Genomic DNA, 22,424 nt, shown 5'->3' with positions numbered 1-22,424 from the left:
TCTAGACCTCATCAAACACTGCTTATTTTAATTCAACTTAGCAAATATTTATTGAAAGTGTTAAAAATTTTCAGTGTCAAACATAGCCAGTTAAGTTAAAAAAAATGCATTTCAGAAAAAATGTAAATGATTTTAGGATCTTCTATTTAGCTCTATCACTTGATCAGATGAATTATAATCCGAATACAAACTGAAATATCAAACAGCATAAATTATTATGTTTTAAATAAGCTGCTTTAAAGGCTCAGTACACAGTGGGGTCCCAAGTGCAATCTCCTATATATACTTAAGTGTATAACTTTTCATTTTTAAAGTTCATTCTTAATAAAAGCAGCTTCTTAGATTCTAAGGCAAGACATATAAATGAATATTTAGTGATAAATACTTCAAAACTTAAGTACCTAGAGATTTATTTTGATACTAGTCAATGGATATAACCTCTCAATTTTCACACTCAAACTGAGTTTTGCACCTTTATTATACTGAGTCTTCTTTGATGTTAGAGAAAGAAAATAATAGCATGAAGACTTCTCCAAAAATAATTTTAAAATAAACAAATGGAAGAAAAGTTTAACTTGCATCTGTTTTGAAAATAAAAAGTCTCAATAAAAAAAAATCTCAAAAAAAATTAATAGAAAAAGGACCGTGCCTTAATTCCAAATCACAATGGCTCTCATTGATGGACCAATGCAAGGTCCCAGGTCAATCTCCCATTAAGAAAGTGAGTTTTTTATTGGGCTTATATCCCAAAGAGATTATAAAGAAGGGAAAGGGACCTGTATGTGCATGAATGTTTGTGGCAGCCCTTTTTGTAGTGGCTAGAAACTGGAAACTGAATGGATGTCCATCAGTTGGAGAATGGCTGAATAAATTGTGGTATATGAAAATTATGGAATATTATTGTTCTGTAAGAAATGACCAACAGGATGATTTCAGAAAGGCCTGGAGAGACTTACGCGAACTGATGCTGAGTGAAATGAGCAGGACCAGGAGATCATTATATACTTCAACAACAATACTAGATGATGACCAGTTCTGATGGACCTGGCCATCCTCAGCAATGAGATCAACCAAATCAGTTCCAGTGGAGCAGTAATGAACTGAACCAGCTACGCCCAGAGAAAGAACTCTGGGAGATGACTAAAAACCATTCCATTGAATTCCCAATCCCTATATTTATGCCCACCTGCATTTTTGATTTCCTTCACAAGCTAATTGCACAATATTTCAGAGTCTGATTCTTTTTGTACAGCAAAATAACGTTTTGGCCATGTATACGTATTGTGTATCTAAGTTATATTTTAATGTATTTAACATGTATTGGACTACCTGCCACTTGGGGGGAAGGGATGGGGGAAAGGAGGGGAAAAATTGGAACAAAAGGTTTGGCAATTGTCAATGCTGAAAAATTACCCATACATATAACCTATAAATAAAAAGCTATAATAATAATAAAAAAAAAAGCAAGTGAGTTTTTTGAGGGCAGGGTCTGGCACATAACAGGCATTCAATAAAAGTCTAATGGCTTGATTTGTGGATTAATTAACTCTCCCTTCTCTTTCCAGGTATGTCTTTAAAAGAAAACAACTACATTTCCCATAAGTCCTCGCGCTGGGAAATTGACAAAGATTTCACTGCCGCTGCGCTTCGCACTTGCGCAGTGGCTGACTCTCCTCCCCCTCGGCTTTATAGTCACTTCCTCTGTCCAGCTCTCCCTTTCCTGTCGGTGCAAGATGGCGGTGCAGATCTCCAAGAAGAGGAAGGTGAGGTACTGGGAGCTCCCGGGAGGGATTGCAGGACCGCGTGGGATGCCCCGGCAGCACCGGCCGCCCGGCCACAGGTCCTAGGCTTGCTTGGGCGTCCCAGGGAGCCTCGGGGGAGGAGGATGGCGGTGGATTGAAGCGCCCGCTCTGCCGACTCCACGTTCCCCTCGGGGCCCTGGTGGCGGGGCCGGGCCAGCCCACGCTGGCCAGGGCCCGGCTTGCATGGCGGGGGGCGCGCCGCGGGGCGGATCGCGGCAGTGAGCGGCTGGAGGCCGAGGCTTCCGGGGCGGCTCGCGCTGCGGGGCGGCGGCAGCCGGGCCCGGGCGCCGGGAGGCCTGCAACCTCCCCAAGGCTGCGTGCAGCGTGAGCCCGGGCCGGGCCTCCTCTTCCTCCGCAGCAGTGACTCGCCGCGGCCTCTTCGGGGCGGGCGCGGGGCAGAGGGGCGCCGGGGTATTTAAACGTCCCTTTCTGAGGGGAGAGGGAGCCCGCGTCTCGGCGAACTGGCCTGCAGCGAGCCAGCCACTGGCGGGCGCGAAGCTTGGTCTCGTTCCCTGCCCCCTTTCTGATTAAGCCTCTACAAGCTGTAGGCATTAATTAAGCGCTTACTGTGTGCCAGGCGCTGAGCTACTGACGTTGCGAGTCGATAAGAATTGTTATTAAATTCTCTTTTTGCAAGTGGGAAAGTCCCAGAAATGGTTCTGTAAGCAGACGTTTTTTGTTGTTCGGTTCTTTAAAAAACATTATCGTATCGTCTCTAAAGGTTACTATTTTGTATGTGACACGAAACGCTGTTTTCTAAGGACATGATGGTAACAGCGAGCATTTATATGGCGCTTTGAAGTTTGCAGCGCGCTTTACAGACGTTTCTTTGTATAGAACCGCTAGAACCCTAGGAGTAAGTGCTATTATTATTCCCCGTTTTGCATGCGAGGAAACTGAGGCAGATAAATGCAGCGCCTTGCTCATGGTCACAGCTCCCAAGGGCCTGCTCCTAGATTGAATTCAGGTCCAGCATTCATTCCACTTACACCATGAGGCTGCATTTGAAAAGGATCTTAGTGTCTAAGAGTAACTTAACTTCATTGCAGTGACTTCACACAAGTGAGGTAAGTGGTAAAAGCTGCTCCTTGTTACGGTTGAAGGAAGAGTCCTAAAAAAGGTAAAATTAAGTGATCCAGAGTCAAAGCTACCGACTGGTGGGTGGGAGACCCCAGTCCAGGTGTTGTGGTTCTGAAAGTCCTCCCCTTTTTTAGAATCCTCAGTTCTGTTGCTGTTTAAATGAGGTAAAGGAAGGCAGCTGTTGGTTATTGGGGAAATTAAGAATTACTGGGTGAGTGTAGCAGGACACTTATTTTTCTGGGACTATGAAGATAATGGAATATTCAGAGCAGTGGGACCACTTAACCTGTAGCTTAGTGCTTGCTTAATAACCAAGACTTGTCCATGTCATTTATTATTAGTTCCTACGTCAAATAGGTAACTCATTGTGGATAGTTTGCCTCAGTTTCCTCTTCTGTAAAATGAGCTTGGAAAAAAAAATGATAATACCAATATCTTGAAGAAAATTCTCAAATGGAGTTATGAAGAATTGGACACAGCTGAAAACCTCAAATGAAATCAGCCGAACCCAAAATTCTTTTCCAGGACCACATTGAAGGAATCCTGCCTGTTACTGATCAGTACTGAAGCTAACTTAAAGGAGTTTCAATTCAGTGAATGTAATTTGTAAAAGAGAAATTGCTGACACTAGATCCTCACAGTAAATTTAATGACAAAATGTTTTGGGAAAAAATTAGCATATTGTAATTTGTCCCTTTGCAACCATAAGTGGGCTGCAGATACAAAATAAAAAGGGTATTGGTTTTTATTATTTAGTCAAACTTGTCTGTAAAATTCATTGTAAACATGGATTTTCAAAATACATTTTTATTAAGGTGTTTTTGTTGATTTCATTATGACTGATTTTTTTTGTAACCAGCATGTTATGTAGGAAAGGTAGCGAGTTCTATCAGGACAGGAGACTAAGCCTTAGTCACTTGACTTCTTAGAGCAGTTCAATCACAAGGTTTTGCACAGCCCTTGTTCATTGGATACTGATATTTGAAGATGGTGTGGTGGAATTGGTCATTTAAATTGAGAGGTAATCTAGAGCGTAAATCCAAATCTAACCTTAATAAGGTAATCTGAGGGGAAATCACTATCCTTATTTCAGTTTATAATCCAACCCTTGATTCTAGCTTGTGACTTGTTCAGCCATTTCTGGTTCAGGTTGAACTAGTTATGATGGTGGCTGTTGTAGTCTATTAGGCAGACTATATACTTTGTTCTTTGGGTCTGACCAGGCAGAAGTGGCATGGTAATAGCACTTACCTTAAAGGGTTTGTTATAAGAATCAAATAGGATGTTTTTAAAAAACAAAATAAATGCGACTTAAAAACCCTTCCATGAAGATACGATGACGAGTCTGACAGGAGGTGGACTCTTTGTTCAGGTGTTCTATTCTGCTGCGTTCTGCAGACCAGAATTTCAGACTCCTGGCTCAAAGTAACTTCCTAAAGAAGACCTAGAGGCATTTGTCTGAGAAGGGTTGATACACTTTAAGTCAGAGCAGAAAGGTAATTAGCAAATCATTATATCAATACAGGCTCTTTTCTCTTTATATTTAGTTTGTAGCCGATGGCATCTTCAAGGCCGAGCTGAATGAGTTCCTCACCAGGGAACTGGCTGAGGATGGCTATTCTGGTGTGGAAGTTCGAGTTACCCCGACCAGAACAGAAATCATCATTTTGGCCACCAGGTAAGGAATTTCTTGCTTGACTCTTAAGTCTGAACATTCATTGGAGGTGCTTGCTTGCCAGCTGTGTATTAAACAGGACACCAGCTGAAATTGGCCTTAAACAAGACCCATTTACAATAAGACTTATCATCATAGTTTATTCTTTTAAATGGACATTCTTCCTAGTAGACATTGTAACTTAAATTTCAGCCATGACACATAGTTTATCCCTTAGGTTATAGTATGCTCTAATCCATACAAGCTGTTTTAAGTATTTATTGTAGGATGGATTTGACTTCAAATGAGATTTTTGTAAGCCAGAACTCCTGTGTCTATGTTCCATTTGACTCTTACTGGTCGTGATTGGATTGGTATAGCCAACGTATAGAGATTGGCAATTAATGTTCTCATCTCTGCTACCTATATCATAATGTGGTGGCTAGAAAGCACAAGGGCTTCAAGGTGCCACAGATAACACAGGGTGTCCCAAAAGTCTTAAACTATTAGAGCCCAAAAGACTTTGTGGCACCCTGTGTAGTAAGAGACTTGAGAATGTAGTCTTATGAATGAATTCCTTTAAATAATCATATACTCTATCTCAACACTGCCAGTAATTGGAAATCATCTCTGAAGATAAGCTAGTCCATTTGTGGACAGGGCTAACAATTAAACTGTTGTATGTTGCCTTCCCTTTGCCTCTTCTACCCATGTGTACAAGGGGAAAATAAAATGTAAGCTTTTCTTGGGCATCTGAATGCTTCTTCCAGTGATTTTTGCCTCCACTTTCAGGACTCAGAATGTCCTTGGGGAGAAGGGTCGCCGGATTCGTGAACTGACAGCTGTCGTTCAGAAGCGGTTTGGCTTCCCTGAAGGCAGTGTAGAGGTAAGTACAGTCTCACCTGGACAAGTTGTATAAGATTAACACATAAACAAGTGAGGGAAATGCAGTTGCTGCTCTGGAGAAGATTGGGACACTTTACTTCAAATATATAAAAAGGGGGTAGCTTCTTTTGGCCAAATAACTCTGAGATCTGGAAAGTACTTTGAAAGTCTTGGCCTTTTGCCTCTCAGTATGATCAATTTCTTTAAAAAGCTGTTAGATGGTCCCTGGAGTGCCTAGAGCTTTGGTTCCTTATTCCTAGAGGAAGAAGCAGCATGGAACTTGGCCATTTTGTTTTGGTGTGTTTGTTGGTTGATTTATCTTCGCTGGCCAAGCAGAACACCAGCTCCAAGTAGAATTTTTTTAAGCTTATGGCCATCTCTAGTTAAATTTTAGAATTTAAAAGTTATAAAAAGATCATTTAATATATCATGACATGTAATAAGTAGACATCACAAATGAAAACAATCTTGTCATATGCTGAGCCTCATCAAAGTCATTGTTTTATTTCTTTTAAAGCTGTATGCTGAGAAAGTAGCCACCAGAGGTCTTTGTGCTATTGCTCAGGCAGAGTCCCTGCGTTACAAACTCCTAGGAGGTCTTGCTGTGCGTAGGTGAGTTTCTCAGTCTGCTAGGACTTCATAAAATAAAAATATGAAATTTTTTACAGCCTGTCTTATAGAGGCTCTTGGGAGCAAATTTCATAATCTAGGGGTATTGTTTGTTTGAGGATCTTTGATTTCTTTAGCAGCTGTAATCTCTGGACAGCTTAGTGACAATTTATAAATTTCTATGGCTAGAAAAATTCATGTTAACTCAAGCCAGTCTTTGGGGATGGGGGTGGAAGTTGGGAATTATGATCTTTGGGACCTCACAAGGGATGCCTCCTGGAATGATGCGGTGGCAAGTTGGTTAGATCTTGTGACATTCTACTGTAGAGCTATTGCTGAGCCCTCATCAGAAGTGTGTTCTACCCTTCATTTGGCCTGATAGCATTAATTGGGTGCCATTTACCAGCTCTATAACATGTGCCACATGACCTAAAATTCCAGCACTGTCAGTATAGTTATTTCTTGCAATTAGCTTTGAATCTCAAGCATTTTGTTTTAACAAGGGAGTCACAGCCACTGAACTTCTTTCCCTTTTTTAATGATCATCCAGTCTTGTCTCTGCTAAAGGGAGTAAGTTTTGAGTTGAATCAGAGTTATGAGGTTCTCTGACATCTGACTCCTTTCTGGGCCCATCACCCTTTCTCCACACCCCCCAAATAGCATACTATTGGATGATGGCGTTTCTCTCCCTTCTTCCGAAGGGCCTGCTATGGTGTCCTCCGCTTCATTATGGAGAGTGGAGCAAAGGGATGCGAGGTGGTGGTGTCCGGTAAGCTCCGAGGCCAGAGGGCCAAGTCCATGAAGTTTGTGGATGGCCTGATGATCCACAGTGGAGACCCCGTCAACTACTACGTCGACACAGCTGTGCGTCACGTCCTCCTCAGACAGGGTGAGCCGCTGCAAAAGCTTGGGTGCAACCTGGTGTTGCCCCAGATAGCTTATGCCCTCAGGAAGTGAATTCAGGAAGGGAAGTGGCTGGGTTGGGAGCCTGGACCAGCAGCCCAGCCCCCGAACTCCAGAGTACCGGAAGGCTGCGGGAATCCCCTTCAGTGATGACAAGATGACGAGTCAGAAAGGACACATCCTGCTCTGAGTCCCCTGGCACTGGCATGTTCTTTGTCGCTGCACGTGGGGCCTTTGGCATAAGTGTCTTCTCTGTGGTTGACTTAGAGGCATTTGTCTGAGAAGGGGCCAAAGAGTTTTTCTGCCCTAGAAAGTTACTAGATTCTGTCAGATCTTGGCCTCAGACTCCATAAGTGAAGCCACTTCATATTTAACCTTGGTGCCATTCAGGTGTATTGGGAATTAAAGTCAAAATCATGTTGCCCTGGGACCCAAGTGGCAAGATTGGCCCTAAGAAGCCCCTGCCTGACCATGTGAGCATCGTAGAGCCCAAGGATGAGATTCTTCCTACTACCCCCATCTCAGAGCAGAAGAGTGGGAAGGCAGAGCAACCAGCTATGCCCCAGCCCGTGCCCACTGCGTAACAGGTCAGTCTGTCCAGCTGCAATGGGGTGGAAGCAATTGTCTAGGAAGTGTTCGGTATAAGAGTGAACGTGTGTCTGTTTAGTGCCCATGCAGAGATGACTTCTTTTACCTAACTTACTGAAAATTGCCCTACTTTTTAATGGATTTATGTCCATTCCTTTGCGATCCACACCTTAGCCCTCTGAAGGAGGCAGGGTAGGGACTTAGTCCATTTGAGGCTTTGAGAAATTTGAAGCATCTCAACTGTTCATCCTGAGCTAGTTACAGAAATGATACTGCTGAGAAATGTAACTCTTAGCTTTGTTGGATGATACTGTCAAAGGCTCAAAAAGGGACCAAGAGACACCTGAGAGTGACCCAATTTATAGAGAAAGGCATAGACTTGGAGAGGAAGTGACTTATCTGGCACCACATTCCCTCTGCCTTCCCCACTTTGCTGTCCTGCCTCTGCTTGCATGTCTCGTTCTAATTCCCAGCAGTGAATTGCTACCATTTGGGGGCATTTCTGATTGTTCAGAAGTTCTCAAATGGAGCCCAAGTTTCATCTCCTGTATTTCCGTCAGAGTGAACTGTCACTGTCTAGTTTTCTTCCTTTTCTTATGTATTTGCTCAATAGACCTATCCTCTTAATCTTATCCTGTTCTGTCTGTATCAGTGGATATTTGTATGCATGTGTCTCTTAACCTACTCTATATTGAAAACTTTGTTAACACCTTTTACTTCTCTGTCTTGCGTATAATATTTAATAAATGTTCAATCGGAAACCCTCCTCTTTTCCTTTTATTTTCAACCAGTTATCCTAGTTCTTTCCAGCTGTACAAAACCTGTCTCCTTTTTTCTAACCCTTCAGATATTTGAGGGGAAGGCAGCTTGGTGTGTCCTTTGGTCAAAGTTTCCAAATCACACTGATCTGGCTCCCTCTGTGGCTTTGGGTGAACTTCCTAGGAAGTTGGGGCTAGTTTTATCAAGGTCTTGACTTTCAAGCCATTTTGTTTAATGTTTTCCCAGAGGAACTTGTGCTTGATAGTACCTCAATAGACATGGTTCAGATTTGGAGGATCAGGGTCACCAACCCAGAAGATAGAACTGGCAGAGATGTCTAGCCCAGATTTCTTTTGTAACTGTGTGTCACTTAGAATTACAGCTTTTCTCCTAGAACAAACTACCAGTCTGAGGTTCTAATTCAGGCTCTGCTAATTCTTATGAAATTTGAAGAACTTTTTTCCCCCCTCTGCCTCAGTTTCCTCATCTCTTTGAAAAACAAAAAAGATAATAGTCCCTCCCTGCCTCCAGTCAGGAGCTAGTGTGGAATAGTTAAGTAGAAAAATTATTACTGTTAGGTTTCAGAAATGGCTACTAGGATATTGGTAGAGATCAAAATGAAAGTGAGGAGAGAAGTGAGGGAACTTTTAAGACTTTTTAAAGTCTGTCTTGCTGTCTAGTGGGGTGGGGGGGCATTCAGACAAATACTATAACACATGAGTAGGGAAAAAAACAGTGCCATGTGTGGTACAAGATGATTGAAGGCATCATATAATGTGGCTTTTGAGTTTTGCCTTTATAAAGGATGCCTGAGAATTTTGATAAAAGGGGGGGGGGGTAGAGAAACATCCCAGATATGAATTGCTTATGGCCAGCACAGGAATAGCACAGGTCTGCTTCTGAGCACACAGGAGTAAACTTGAGTTAGAGCCATAATTGAAGATAGAAATCCTTGAATGCCAAGCAAGAATTTGAACTTAATTTGGTAAGGAGTAGGGCAACTAAAGCTTAAGCAAACTAATGATATGATTAGATTTGTGCATAAATTATTCTGGTGGTGGGGTGGTAATGAGGGCCTCTGGTGTATTGATAGTGGAAATGAAGGGAACAGATGTTAGAGATGTTGCGGAGATCAAAAATTAACTGACTTTCCTTTTCACCTCTCCAAAGATAACAATTTCTAGACTAGAGTTGCTGCTTTGAACTAACTTTTGTCTCATTTTGGTTTCAAGGACTCTGTGAATGGTGTGCCCGAAGCTCTTCTGTAAAGATCTTTAATAAAATCTTTTTTAAAACAAGCACTCTATAGTTAATATTGCATTTTTCAAAATGTGGGCAAATAGGACAAAGTCACTTCACCAACACTCTTCATTTAAATATTTCATGGGGTTAGGAAAATAACTGCTTCATGTGAGATTAACAGTTATAAAGGTTGAAAGAATCCACTAGTCACCTCATAAGAGATCCCAGATTTCCAAACTGAAATAAGAATGTTATAACTAAAATCAAGCTCCCAGCTCAAGGAGAAAACATGGCAAGCAGCCAGAAATAGTATCATTAAACCATTAAACTTCTACATTGAAGGATCAGAGGGCTTGAAATAGGTTATTCCAGGGGGCAATGGAGCTAGGATGACAACCAAGAATCACCCATGGATATTGAATATAATCCTTCAGGAGGAAAAATGGATATTCATTGAAATGGACTTTAACATGTTCTTGATGAAAACAGTTGAAGATGAAATCTGACTTTAAAATAGAAGGGAAATCAAAGGACTTGATTTTCTTGTGTAGGAATGTCAATTTGGTGAATGTTCTCATAGGGCAATTGAATGAAATGCATGTAAACAGGGTCCCAGGTGTGTTGAATATGAAGGGAAAAGTCAGTAAAGTATTTCTACCTGAATCAAGTTAATTTTGTTAGAATAAAAGAATAAAAGAACAGTTCATGTCAGGCAACATGTTATTTGGTTTACTATGGAGTGAGAAATGGGAATGTACTCTAGGAGAAAGTCATAGAATGGGGTTAAATTGTCTCAAAAAGCAAAAGGAAGCTTTTACAGTGGGTCATGAGGAAAGGCTCAGAAGGGAATAACATTGAGGTGTAAAGAAATCTACCTTGCCCTATAAAAAAGGGGAAGTGGATAAATTGGAACACAGGGCAAGTTAAATAATTGAGGGCAAAGAAATGGAGGTTAGGCTTGAGGAATACAGCAAAAACTTAAAAGTTTCTGATAAAAGCATGATCAAAATATGTAAAGAGTTTTAAGACTGAAGTGTATCTAGCCATATGAAAAATGCTAACTCACTACTGATGAGAGATGCAAATGCAAGGCACTACCCCACACATTAGATTAGCTAATGGGGTAGTAAAAATGACAAGGGGATATGGGAAAAATAAGACATCGATGTACTGTTGAAACATTCAACTATTTTGCTATAGAACAATGCCCAAACGACTATAAAATCTTTGACCCAGTAAGTATCCTAAAAGAAATGGAAGGAAAAGCCCCTCAATTTTATTAGCAGCTCTTTTCTGGTGATAAAGAATGAAATTTGAAATGACCATCAGAGGATGGTGTGATTGTAAGGGAAGACTTGTGCTATAAGAAATGTTGAACAGAATGCTCAGAAATACCTGTAAAGACTTCCAAAAACATGCAAAATGAAATGTACTATGTACAAAAATTGTGAGATCAGCTGTGAATGAACTACTCTCAGCAAGATAGTGATCCAAGATGATGCTAAAAAAAACTTGGAATGAAAAATACTGTATTCATAGAGAAAAAACTGAAAATTTTTTACTTTTCTTGAGGGTTTTTTTTGGTGGGAGGCAGGGGTGCTGGTTTATTTCTGACTTAAGAAAATATTTTGTCACTACAAATGTATAACATTGAATTGCCTTTTCACAGAGGGAAGGGAGAGAATTTGGAACTTGGTTTCAAAAAAGAATGCTCTTTTTTTTCCCAGTTTACATGTAAAAACAACTCTACATCACAGCATCACCTGATGTCATGGTCTTCTTTGAGAATGGAGAAACAACCTCTACTTGCCAGGAAATGTTGGAAACAGTTGCCAAGACCTTATTTTGTTTTTAGCTGAGGCAATTGGGGTTAAGTAACTTGCCCAATGTCACACAGCTAGGAAGTATGAGGTGTCTGAGGCCAGATTTGAACTTGGGTCCTCTTGACTTCAGGGCTGGTACTCTATCCACTATGACACCTAGCTGCCCCACCTTTTTAATTTTGTGTTAAACTGCAGGCCAGCTTTGACAGTCCTCTTTAACACTCATCAAGAGGCTTCATAATTTTTTTCTTTGCTTTTTTTTCAAAACATGCATAGATAATTATGCAACATTAACTTGCAAAACCTTGTGTTCCAGTCCCTCCCCACCACCCTCTAACTGCAAGTAGAAATATATATTAAATCCAATATATGCATACATATTCATACAATTGTCTTAATGTACAAGAAGAATAAAATCAAACCAGAAAAGAAAATGAAGAAAATGCAAACAAACTTCAATAGAGTGAAAATGCTGTGTTGTGGTCTCTGGGTGTAGATGGCTCTCTTCATCACAAAATCATTTGAATTGATCTGAATCCATGTTGAAAAGAGGCCTCTTAATTTCTCTTTACTTTCTCTCATCAGTGTTATCTGCATAACTAAGATGGATGATATTCCAGCAATCTTAATTCTGACTTTTGGGTTAGCCTGATGTTTCATGTGATGTATACTGTGTATAAGTTGAATAAGGGGATGGCATACTTTGTACTCCTTTCCAATCTTAACCAATCCATTGCTCCATATTTGGACCCACACAGGAGACAAATGCATTCTTCTACCCCTTTTTAAGGACTTGCCATATTTTATTGTAGTTCACATGGTCAGAGGCTTTATTGTAGTCAGTGAAGCAGAAATAGATGTTTTTCTGAAATTCCCTTGTTAAACTGGGTCTTGACTAAGTCACTTCTTGGGCTCTTGTTGACAAAGACAACCATTGTGCCTTGCCATTTCCTTCTGCAGCTCATCTTATGAATGAGGCGACTGAAGCAAACAAGGTAAAGTAACTTGCCCAGGATCACAGTTCCAAGGCCAGATTTGGACTCCAGGCCTGAGCACTCCATCCCTGTGGCCCCCAAGCTGCCCAAGGGAACTCCGTCGCTTTCTCCATAATCTAGCAAATGCTGGCCATCTGATCTCTAGTTCCGCTGCCTCTAAAAACAAGCATTCTGATTATTCTTGGTTCACGTGTTGTTGAGCTTAGTTTGCAGAACCTTAAGCATATCCTTGCTGGCATGTGCAATGAGCACGATGTTCGAACATTCTTTTACATTGCCCTTAAAGAAGTGGGATGGGAATGGACCTTTCCCAATCCAGTGGCCACTGCTGAGATTTCCAGATCATCTGGCATATTTAACAGCATCATCTTAGAGCTTGAAATAGCCCAACTGGAATTCTGTCACCTCCACCAGCGGGATTGTTGGCAAAGCTTCCTAAGATCCATTTGACTTCATTCTCCACGATGTCTGGCTCTAGATCAGTAGCTACATCCTTGTGGTTGTTGGCAATGTTAAGATCAGCTACAGAAATGATCTCCCTAAGGCACAAGTATGAACAGAGGTTCATAATCCCCACCCCCATCCCCTCAATCCATAAACTCTCCATCACCTATTCCAGAATCAAATATGAAATTCTCTCTGGCATTAACAATCTAACCCTTTGCTTCTTTCCCAGGCTTCTCACACAATGTATTCTTCCATCAAGTGATCCTGGCCTCTTTGCTGTTCCTTACACAAGACACTCCATGCTGTGACTCGATGTTTTTTCCTTGGTAGTCCCTTATTCCTGGAATCTCTTCCTCCTCAACTCTTCCCTCCTAGCTTGCCTGATTTCCTTCAAGATTCATCTCAAATCCTACCTTCTACAAAAGCTTTTTTTCTGTCTTCTCTATCCCCTACTTTCAGATATTGTATGTATCTAAGTATGTAATTATTTACATACAACTGAACATAGTTCAGTTAGACTAAACTTCAAAGCAAGAACCTTAATTTTTTACTTGTTTTTGTATCCCAGCCCTTAGCACACAGTGCCCTGCATGTAAGTGTTTAATATACATTTGTTGATTGACTGACTTATCAGAGAAACTTCCTACAAAGATTCTTTCCTCCCTTTTTTCTTCTAATTTTAGCAACATTAGTTTTGTTTGTGCAAAAACCTTAAAATTCTATGTAATCAGAGTTGTCTCTCATATCTAATACCTATTATCTAGTGTGATTCCCGTATTTGATCATACATCATGCCATACATCGGAAAATTAATTTCTCTTTTTAATTTCCATATGATACAATGCTTTATTTTTGTCATCTATGCATTTGGAGTTTATCTTGGTATTCAGGTGTGTGTGTGTGTGTGTGTGTGTGTTCATTTTCTTTTGTATGTTGTGTGCCAATCCATTCCATTAAACAACCTCTTATTTTTTATTCAGTACAAAAATAATTTGAATGATTACTGCCTTCTAATGTAGTTTAAGATCTGGTTTTGCTTACTTTGGGATTCTTGAATTCTTATTCCTCACAATGAATTGCTATGATTTTTTTCTAGCTCTATTGTGTGTGTGTGTGTGTGTAAACTCCTTTGTAGTTTGATTGGTAATACACCAAATAATTTGAGTTATTTGGGGCTCTACCTACCCATGAAAAATTAATATTTCTCCATTTATCAAAGTCTGACTTTCTGAGCAATTCCCTTCTTTGTAAAAAGGGAAAATTGTTTTTCTTTATATCCTCAGTGGCACGTAGGAAGTATTTAACAAGTTCTTTTTAACTGTGTAAAATGATAGGATTGGACTAAATGTTCTCAAGGATCTTTTAATGATAGCTGACATCTTGGTTGTTCTGTTTTTGAGTTCAGTGATGTTCACTGGGAGTGGAGATGACCATAGATGTAATATTTTCTAGGGGGAACAAATTTTCTTAAGACTGAACAACGATGTACAGAATGATAAGAGAACAGAACTCATGGGCATGGCAGTAAGTTAACAATTGAATGGGGTCCCAAAGAGCACAGTAGAAGGAGAGGGCCTGGGAATAGATACACTCAGATTTAGAATAGACCTGAGGTAGATGAGGACGTAGAGCTGTAATGGAAAAGTTCTAGCCTAGGTAACCTTCAACTGGGAATCACAGATTGATAGAGGAGGAGGAAAGAGTTTGCTAGCCAAAGAGCAGTTGCACGCTTCCCAATAACTAGAGAATTTGTGCCTCAGGCCCCAGCTGGATGTTGTTTTGACACCATCCATCTCTGGGAAACCAGGCTAGTTTTTAAATTTCTGAGGTCAGGTGGCCTAGTCTTGAAGCACCAGACAATGAAAAAGCCTGATACTCCAATTTTATATGGCTACTAATTTCCCTCATTAGTAAGGGCAGCTCTGCTCCAGGCCTCCCTCTGCTTCCTTGTTAATTGATTATCAATCCTTTGGGAATGGAAGGTGGACAGAGGATCACTAAGGTCCTTCCCACTCCTGGTATTATGTGGCTCTGAATTTTATTCTCTACATTGAGGCTAATTCTTTTTCAAAAGGTGAGATAATGATCTTTGAAACAGGCCCCAAAACAGAACAGTGTGATTGGGCAAGTTAGCCACTAGAGAGCAGTAGCTTCCCAGTTTCCTCAAAATGGAATGGTTGCAATAAATGTCTACAATCTCTCCCAGCTTTGATTTAGAATAGAAATAATTGCTATTCATTTGTTGATTTGAAATAGATAGTTCATCTGAAGTAATTGTGGATAAGACCTGTGATTTCATCATATAGGGAAATTCCAGGTGCGGAAGGAAACTTCTACCAATACAGGCTGGTACCCTTTCTGCAGCCATTATCCCTTTCTCAGATAGAAACTATTTCAGAGAAGGGAAGTGACTTGACTTTATTACACAGCTAAGTGTCAAAAGTAAAATATATATTTAGGACTTTCTGATTTTAAGTCTAATACTCTACTAAAATGAGAATTCTTAATTTAGGATCTGTGGAAAAAATTTTTCTAAGTACTTTGATAATTTCTCTCTCTCTCTCTCTCTCTCTCTCTCTCTCTCTCTCTCTCTCTCTCTCTCTCTTTCTTTCTCTCTTTTTGCTGAGGCAATTGGGGTTAATGACTTGGCCAGGGTCACACAGCTAAGAAGTGTTAAGTATCTGAGGCTAAATTTGACTTCAGGAGTGGTGCTCTATCCACTGCACCAACTAGTTGCCCTGATAATTCTCTTTCGATTTAATTACTTTCTTTTGAAATCTTTTGTATTTTGTGCATTCAGAAACATAATTTTGAGAAAGGGTTCCATAGGCTTTCTTAGATTCTGAGAATCTAATGCAAAAAGGGCTAAGAACATCTTACTAAAACATTGATAAGATCAAGCCTCTCTTCTCTGGATGTAGATGGCTCTCTTCCTCACTGAACAATTGGAACTGGTTTGAATCATCGCATTGTGGAAGGGAGATACATCCATCAGAGTTGATCATCTTGTAGTCTTGCGGTTGTTGTGTACAATAATCTCCTAGTTCTCCTCATTTCACTCAGCATCAGTTCGTGTAAGTCTCTCCAGAACTTTCTGAAATCATCCTGTTGGTCATTTCTTACCGGACAGTAATATTCCATAACATTCATATACCATAATTTATTCAGCCATTTTCCAACTGATGGGCATACATCCATTTTCTAGTTTCTGACCACTACAAAGAGGGCTGCCACACACATTCTTGCACTTACAGGTCCCTTTCCCTCCTTTGTTCTCTTTGAGATAAGCCTCTTTGAAGCTCAATAGAAACACTGCTGAGTCAAAGGGTATACCCAGTTTGATAACTTTTTGAGCATAGTTCAACTGCTTTCCAGAATGACTGGATTCATTCACAACTCCACCAATAATCAGCACTCATTTTTGTAAGATTTTGAGTTTCAAATATTTTGCTCCTTCCCTCCATTCTCCCTAAGATAGAAAGCAATTTGATATAGGTTATACATGTACAGTCATTTAAAATATATTTCCATATTAATCATGTTGTGAAATAAAAATAAGAACAACAAGCCATTCTCTGAAAAATAGTCAAAGGATATGATGAATTGACAATTTTCAGATGAAGAAATTAAAACCATTTATAATCATAGGAAAAAAATGCGCTAAGGGTAGCTTGGTGGCACAGTAGATAGAGCACCAGCCCTGAAGTTGGGAGCACCTGAGTTCAAATATGGCTTCAAACACTTAACATTTCCTAGCTGTGTGACCCTGGGCAAGTCACTTAACCCCAATTGTCTCAGCAAAATGAAAAAAATGTTCTAAATCATTATCAGAGAAATGCAAATTAAGACAATTCTGAGATATCGCTACACACCTGTCAGACTGGCTAAAATGACAGGAAAAAATAATGATGAATGTTGGAGGGGATGTGGGGAAACTGGGACACTGATGCATTGTTGGTAGAGTTGTGAACTGATCCAATCATTCTGGAGAGTAATTTGGAACTATGCTCTAAGGGTTTCAAAATGTGCACACCCTTTGACCCAGCAGTGTCTCTATTGGATCTGTATCCTAAAGAGATCATAAAAAAGAGAAAAGGACCCATATGTGCAAAAATGTTTATGACGAATGTCTGAATAAATTGTGGTATATGAATGTTATGGAATACTGTTGCTCTATAAGAAACAAACAGCAGGATGATTTCAGAAAGGCCTGGAGAGACTTACATGAACTGATGCTAAATGAAGCAAGTAGAACGAAGAAAACATTGTACATAGTAAGAAAAATATCATACAATGATCAATTCTAATGAACATGACTCTTCTATGTGGCAAGGTGATTCAGGCCAATTCCAAAGGTCTTGTGATGGGGAGAGCCATTTGCAGCCAGAGAGAAGATTGTGGGGACTGAGTGTGGATCACAACATAATATTTTCACCTTTTTTATTGTTTGCGTCCATTTTATTTTCTTTCTCATTTTTTCCTTTTTGATTTGATTTTTGGAAATATGTTTAGAAAAATTGCATGTGTTTAACATATTGGATTACTTGCTGTCTAAAGGAGGGTAGGGGGAAGTGAAGAAGAAAAAATTTGGAACACAAGGTTTAGCAAGCTTTAATCAACAACAACAACAAAAGAAAAATCAGAATAAAAGGGGGAAAACCATGAGGGAAAAAAGCAAGGAAAAAAAAAAAAAGTAAAATACTACTTTTCAATCTGTATTCAGACTCCATAGTTCTCTCTCAGGAGGCAAATAGCCTTTTCCATCCCAAGTCTATTGGAATTGTCTTGGATCACAAATACAATAAATTAAACTCTCACCTTCCCTAAGCTTTGGTGCTTGGCTGGAAATGTGACTTTCTTCCTAGGATGGTACAAAGGTATTTTGACCTCTTAGACAGTATCAACATAGCCAACAGTTATATTGGTACTTTAGGGGATGGGTCAGAGAGCACATTTTGTTTTGTTAAAGAGGCACTTGTTTGAACAAAAGTGTTGGGAAGATTGTAAAACAGTGAGATAATGAAGAATTACTGGGAAGCAGAACCAAGATGGTGGCATGAAGGTGGAGACTCACCGAGCTCTCCCCAAAACCACTCCAAATTCCTTTAAACAATGACTAACAAATTTTAAAGCATCAGAACACACACACACAAAAAATGGAATGGAATATTTTCCAGCTAAAGATAACTTAGAAGTTATCAGGAAAAGTCTGTAGCACAGAATCCAGCACGCAGCCCAGGGCCTAGCTTCAGGCCCAGCCTACATGTCAGCAAAACAGGATTGGGCCTTGGACCCCTAAATCAGCAGCAGCGCTGGTGATTTCTCAGCCCAGAGACCCAAGGATAACTTGGAAGGTCAGCAGGAAAGGCTCATAACTAGGGTGAGGGGACCTTGAGAAACAAGCAAACCAGGAGTGAGCATAGGCCATGGCGGCAGCAACAGCAGCTTCTGGAGGTCTCAACTCACAAGAAGTCTCTTTATTAGTACTGAGAAAAGACTCTGTTGCTTTAGAATTTATAGTTCTAAACACTAGAACTTAGTCACAGTGAAGCAGGGACCCTCCTCACAGTTCCAGAGCAGAAAAGAGTGCTTATGGTCAGGTCCCTAGAAAGATCTCTAAAAACACCTTGAGACAGTGAACCTCCACCCTGGAAATGGAGCCCTATTTTAACAAAGAGTTAAAAATCAAGTAATAAGCTAGGAAAATGGGCATACAACAGAAAAAAATTCTGGCCATAGAAAGTTATGTTGAAATATATAGAGAATTAACTCTAATTTATAAAAAATCAAGCCATTCTCCAATTGAAAAATGGTCAAAGGATATGAACAGACAATTCTCAGATGAAGAAATTGAAACTATTTCTAGCCATATGAAAAGATGCTCCAAGTCATTATTAATCAGAGAAATGCAAATTAAGACAACTCTGAGATACCACTACACACCTGTCAGATTGGCTAAGATGACAGGAAAAAATAATGATGATTGTTGGAGGGGATGCGGGAAAACAGGGACATTGATGCATTGTTGGTGGAGTTGTGAACAAATCCAACCATTCTGGAGAGTAGTTTGGAACTATGCTCAAAAAGTTATCAAACTGTGCATACCCTTTGATCCAGCAGTGTTACTACTGGGATTATATCCCAAAGAGATTATAAAGAAGGGAAAGGGACCTGTATGTGCACGAATGTTTGTGGCAGCCCTTTTTGTAGTGGCTAGAAACTGGAAACTGAATGGATGTCCATCAGTTGGAGAATGGCTGAATAAATTGTGGTATATGAATATTATGGAATATTATTGTTCTGTAAGAAATGACCAACAGGATGATTTCAGAAAGGCCTGGAGAGACTTACACGAACTGATGCTGAGTGAAATGAGCAGGACCAGGAGATCGTTATATACTTCAACAACAATACTATATGATGACCAGTTCTGATGGACCTGGCCATCCTCAGCAACGAGATCAGCCAAATCATTTCCAATGGAGCAGTAATGAACTGAACCAGCTACACCCAGAGAAAGAACTCTGGGAGATGACTAAAAACCATTACATTGAATTCCCAATCCCTATATTTATGCCCACCTGCATTTTTGATTTCCTTCACAAGCTAATTGTACAATATTTCAGAGTCTGATTCTTTTTGTACAGTAAAATAACGGTTTGGTCAGGTATACTTATTGTGTATCTAATTTATATTTTAATATATTTAACATCTACTGGCCATCCTGCCATCTGGGGGAGGGAGTGGGGAGTAAGAGGTGAAAAATTGGAACAAGAGGTTTGGCAATTGTCAACGCTGTAAAGTTACTCATGCATATAACCTGTAAATAAAAGGCTATTAAATAAAAAAAAAAAAAGAAAAAAGAAAGAAAGTTATGTTGACAAGAAAGATCAAAACACATTCAGAAGTTAACAAAGTCAAAGCTCCTATATCCAAAGCCTCCAAGAAAAATAAGAATTTCTCCTAGGCCATAAAAGAGCTCAAAAGGGATTTTGAAAGTTAAGTAAGGGAGCTAGGGGGAAAAAAATGAGAAGAGAATTGAGAATGGTGCAAAGGGAAATAGAAAAACCTAATGAGGAGAAAAATGCTTTAAAAAGCAAAATTGGCCAAATGAGAAAGAAAATACAAAAGCTCACTGAGGAAAATAATTTCTTGAAAATTAGAATTGACCAAATGGAAACTAATGACTTCATGAGAAATCAAGAAACAATAAAACAAAACCAAAAAGAATGAAAAAATAGAAAATTATGAAATTATACATTTGAAAAACAACTGACCTGGAAAACAGATTCAGGAGAAATAATTTAAAAATTATTAGTCTATCTGAAAGCCATGATTGAAAAAACAGTCTGGACATCATCTTTCAAAAAATCATCAAGAAAAACTGTCCTAATGTTCTAGAATCAGAGGGTAAAATAGAAATTTAAAGAATCCATCAATTACCTCCTGAAAAATCTCAAAATGAAAACTCTCAGGAATATTATAACTAAATCTTGAATTTTCAGGTCAAGGATAAAATATTGCAAGCACCCAGAAAGAAGCAATTCAAGTACAGTGGGTCCACAGTTGGGATAACACAATATTTAGCAGCTTCTCTGTTAAAGGTTTTGGGGGCTTGGAATATGATATTCTTGAGAGCAGTGACACTAGGATTACAACCCAAGAATCACCTACCCAGAAAAAATGAGTATAATCCTTCATGGGAAAAATTGGATAATCAATGATATTGATTGAACTTTCAGACATTCTTTTTTTTATCATTTTCTTTTTTTCTGCTTATACATGTACATTAATTTTAAAAAAAATACACATTTCATTGTGAATCATGTTGGGAAAGAAACATCAGAACAAAAGGGAAAAACCATATGAGAAAAAAAATGAACATAGCACGTGTTAATTTACATTCATTTTCTATAGTTCTTTCTCTGAATACAGATGGTATTTTCTATCCCAAGTATATTGGGGGGCAGCGAGGTAGCACAATGGATAGAGCACCAGCTTTGAAGTCAGGAGGACCTGAGTTCAATTCTGGTTTCAGACATTTAACACTTCGTAGCTGTGTGACCTTGGGCAAGTCACTTAACCCCAATTGCTGCAGGAAAAAAAAATATATTGGAATTGCCTTGGATGACTGAACTGCTGAGAAGAACCAAGTCTTTCTTTTTTTTCCCCCTAGTATATTTATTTTTAATACACATTACTTTATGAATCATATTGGGAGAGAAAAATCAGAGCAAAAAGGAAAAACTATGGGAGATTTTTTAAAAATCAGAAAAAAGAAGTGAACATAGGATGTGTAGATTTATATTCAGTCTTCTTAGTTATTTCTCTGGATGGAGGTTGCATTTTCTGCCCAAAGTCTATTGGGATTGCTTTGGATCATTGAACCACTGAGAAGAATCAAGGCTTTGACCATCGCACATTCTTGCTGTATAATGTGTACAGTGTATTCCTGGTTCTGTTTGTTTTGCTCAGCATCAGTTCATGTAAATCTAAGTCTTTCGAAAATAAGCTTGTTCGTAGTTTTTATGGGAGAATGATATTCCATTATCTTCAGATCTTCATATACCACAACTTGTTTATCCATTCCCCAACTGATGGGCATCCATTCAATTTCTAGTTCCTTGCCATTACAAAAAGAGCTGCTACAAACATTTTTGCACATGTGAGTCCTTTTTCCTCCTTTATGATTTCCTTAGGATACAGACCTAGTAGTAGCACTTCTGGATCAAAGGGTATGCACAGTTTGATAGCCCTTTGGGCATAGTTCCAAATTGGAACATCTCACAACTCCACCAATAATACATTAGTGTCCTAGTTTTTGCACATCCCCTCCAATAATTATTTTTATTTTTTTTCCTATAATCTAAGAGGTGTGAGGTGATACCTCAAAGTTGCATTTAAAACAAAAATTTTATTTTAATTTGCATTTCTCTAAGCAATAGTGATTCAGAGCATCTTTTCATATGACTATAGAGGGTGCTTATTTCATCTGAAAATTGTTCATATCCATTAACCATTTATCATTTGGGGAATGACTTGTATTCTTACAAATTTGACACAGTTCTTTATATATTTTAGAAATGAGGCCTTTCAACAGCAAGATTATACGATGATCAATTGTGATGGACGTGGCTCTCTCCAATAAATAATGAGGTGACTCAGGCCTGTTCCAATGTCTTGTGATGAAAAGAGTCAACTACACCCAGAGAGAGGAGTGTGAGAACTGAGTGTGAACCACAACATAACATTCTCATTCTTTTTGTTGTTGTTTGCTTGAATTTTATTTTCTTTCTCATTTTTTTCCTTTTTATCTGATTTTTCTTGTGCAGCATGATATTTGTAGAAATATGTACAGAATAATTGCATTGTTTAACATAGATTGGATTACTTGCCTTCTAAGGGAAGGGGTGGGGGAAGAGAAGGAAAAAATTTTGGAACACAAGATTTTGCAAAGGTAATTGTTGAAAATTATTCATGCATGTATTTTGAAAATAAAAAGTTTTAATTACTACAAATAAAAAAGAAATGAGGTCTTTATCAAAAATATTGGCTGTAAGCATTCTTTTCTCAGCTTTGTACTTCCCTTTTAATTTGTTTGTTTTGGTTTTGTTTGTGCAGAAACTTTTTAGCTTAA

General features: G+C 39.2%; 1 protein-coding gene and 2 non-coding genes across 4 annotated transcripts; all 3 read left to right on the top strand.

Moving 5' to 3' along the window:
* The first annotated feature begins 1,663 nt into the window (after positions 1-1,663).
* RPS3 (ribosomal protein S3) lies at positions 1,664-22,001 on the top strand. Of its 2 annotated transcripts, none has more exons than XM_031961381.1 (7): positions 1,664-1,763; positions 4,430-4,560; positions 5,329-5,422; positions 5,939-6,033; positions 6,732-6,919; positions 7,324-7,520; positions 21,869-22,001. In XM_031961381.1, the coding sequence occupies exons 1-6, from the start codon at positions 1,734-1,736 to the stop codon at positions 7,515-7,517; spliced, it is 732 nt and encodes a 243-aa protein (XP_031817241.1). In that variant the 5' UTR covers positions 1,664-1,733; the 3' UTR covers positions 7,518-7,520; positions 21,869-22,001. The 2 variants fall into 2 exon arrangements, with proteins under 2 accessions (XP_031817241.1, XP_031817240.1); XM_031961380.1 differs by lacking the exon at positions 21,869-22,001 and adding an exon at positions 9,513-9,581.
* Positions 4,203-4,349, top strand: LOC111719867. Its single transcript, XR_002769816.1, has one exon. It is a non-coding gene; the product is annotated as a small nucleolar RNA SNORD15 (small nucleolar RNA).
* LOC111719866 lies at positions 7,075-7,219 on the top strand. Its single transcript, XR_002769815.1, has one exon. It is a non-coding gene; the product is annotated as a small nucleolar RNA SNORD15 (small nucleolar RNA).
* Positions 22,002-22,424: the final 423 nt, after the last annotated feature.

Source organism: Sarcophilus harrisii, chromosome 3, assembly GCF_902635505.1.
Source record: "Sarcophilus harrisii chromosome 3, mSarHar1.11, whole genome shotgun sequence".
Lineage (NCBI taxonomy): Eukaryota > Metazoa > Chordata > Mammalia > Dasyuromorphia > Dasyuridae > Sarcophilus > Sarcophilus harrisii.
Note: the sequence above shows the minus strand (reverse complement) of the source record. Positions and strands in the feature narration are given on the sequence as shown.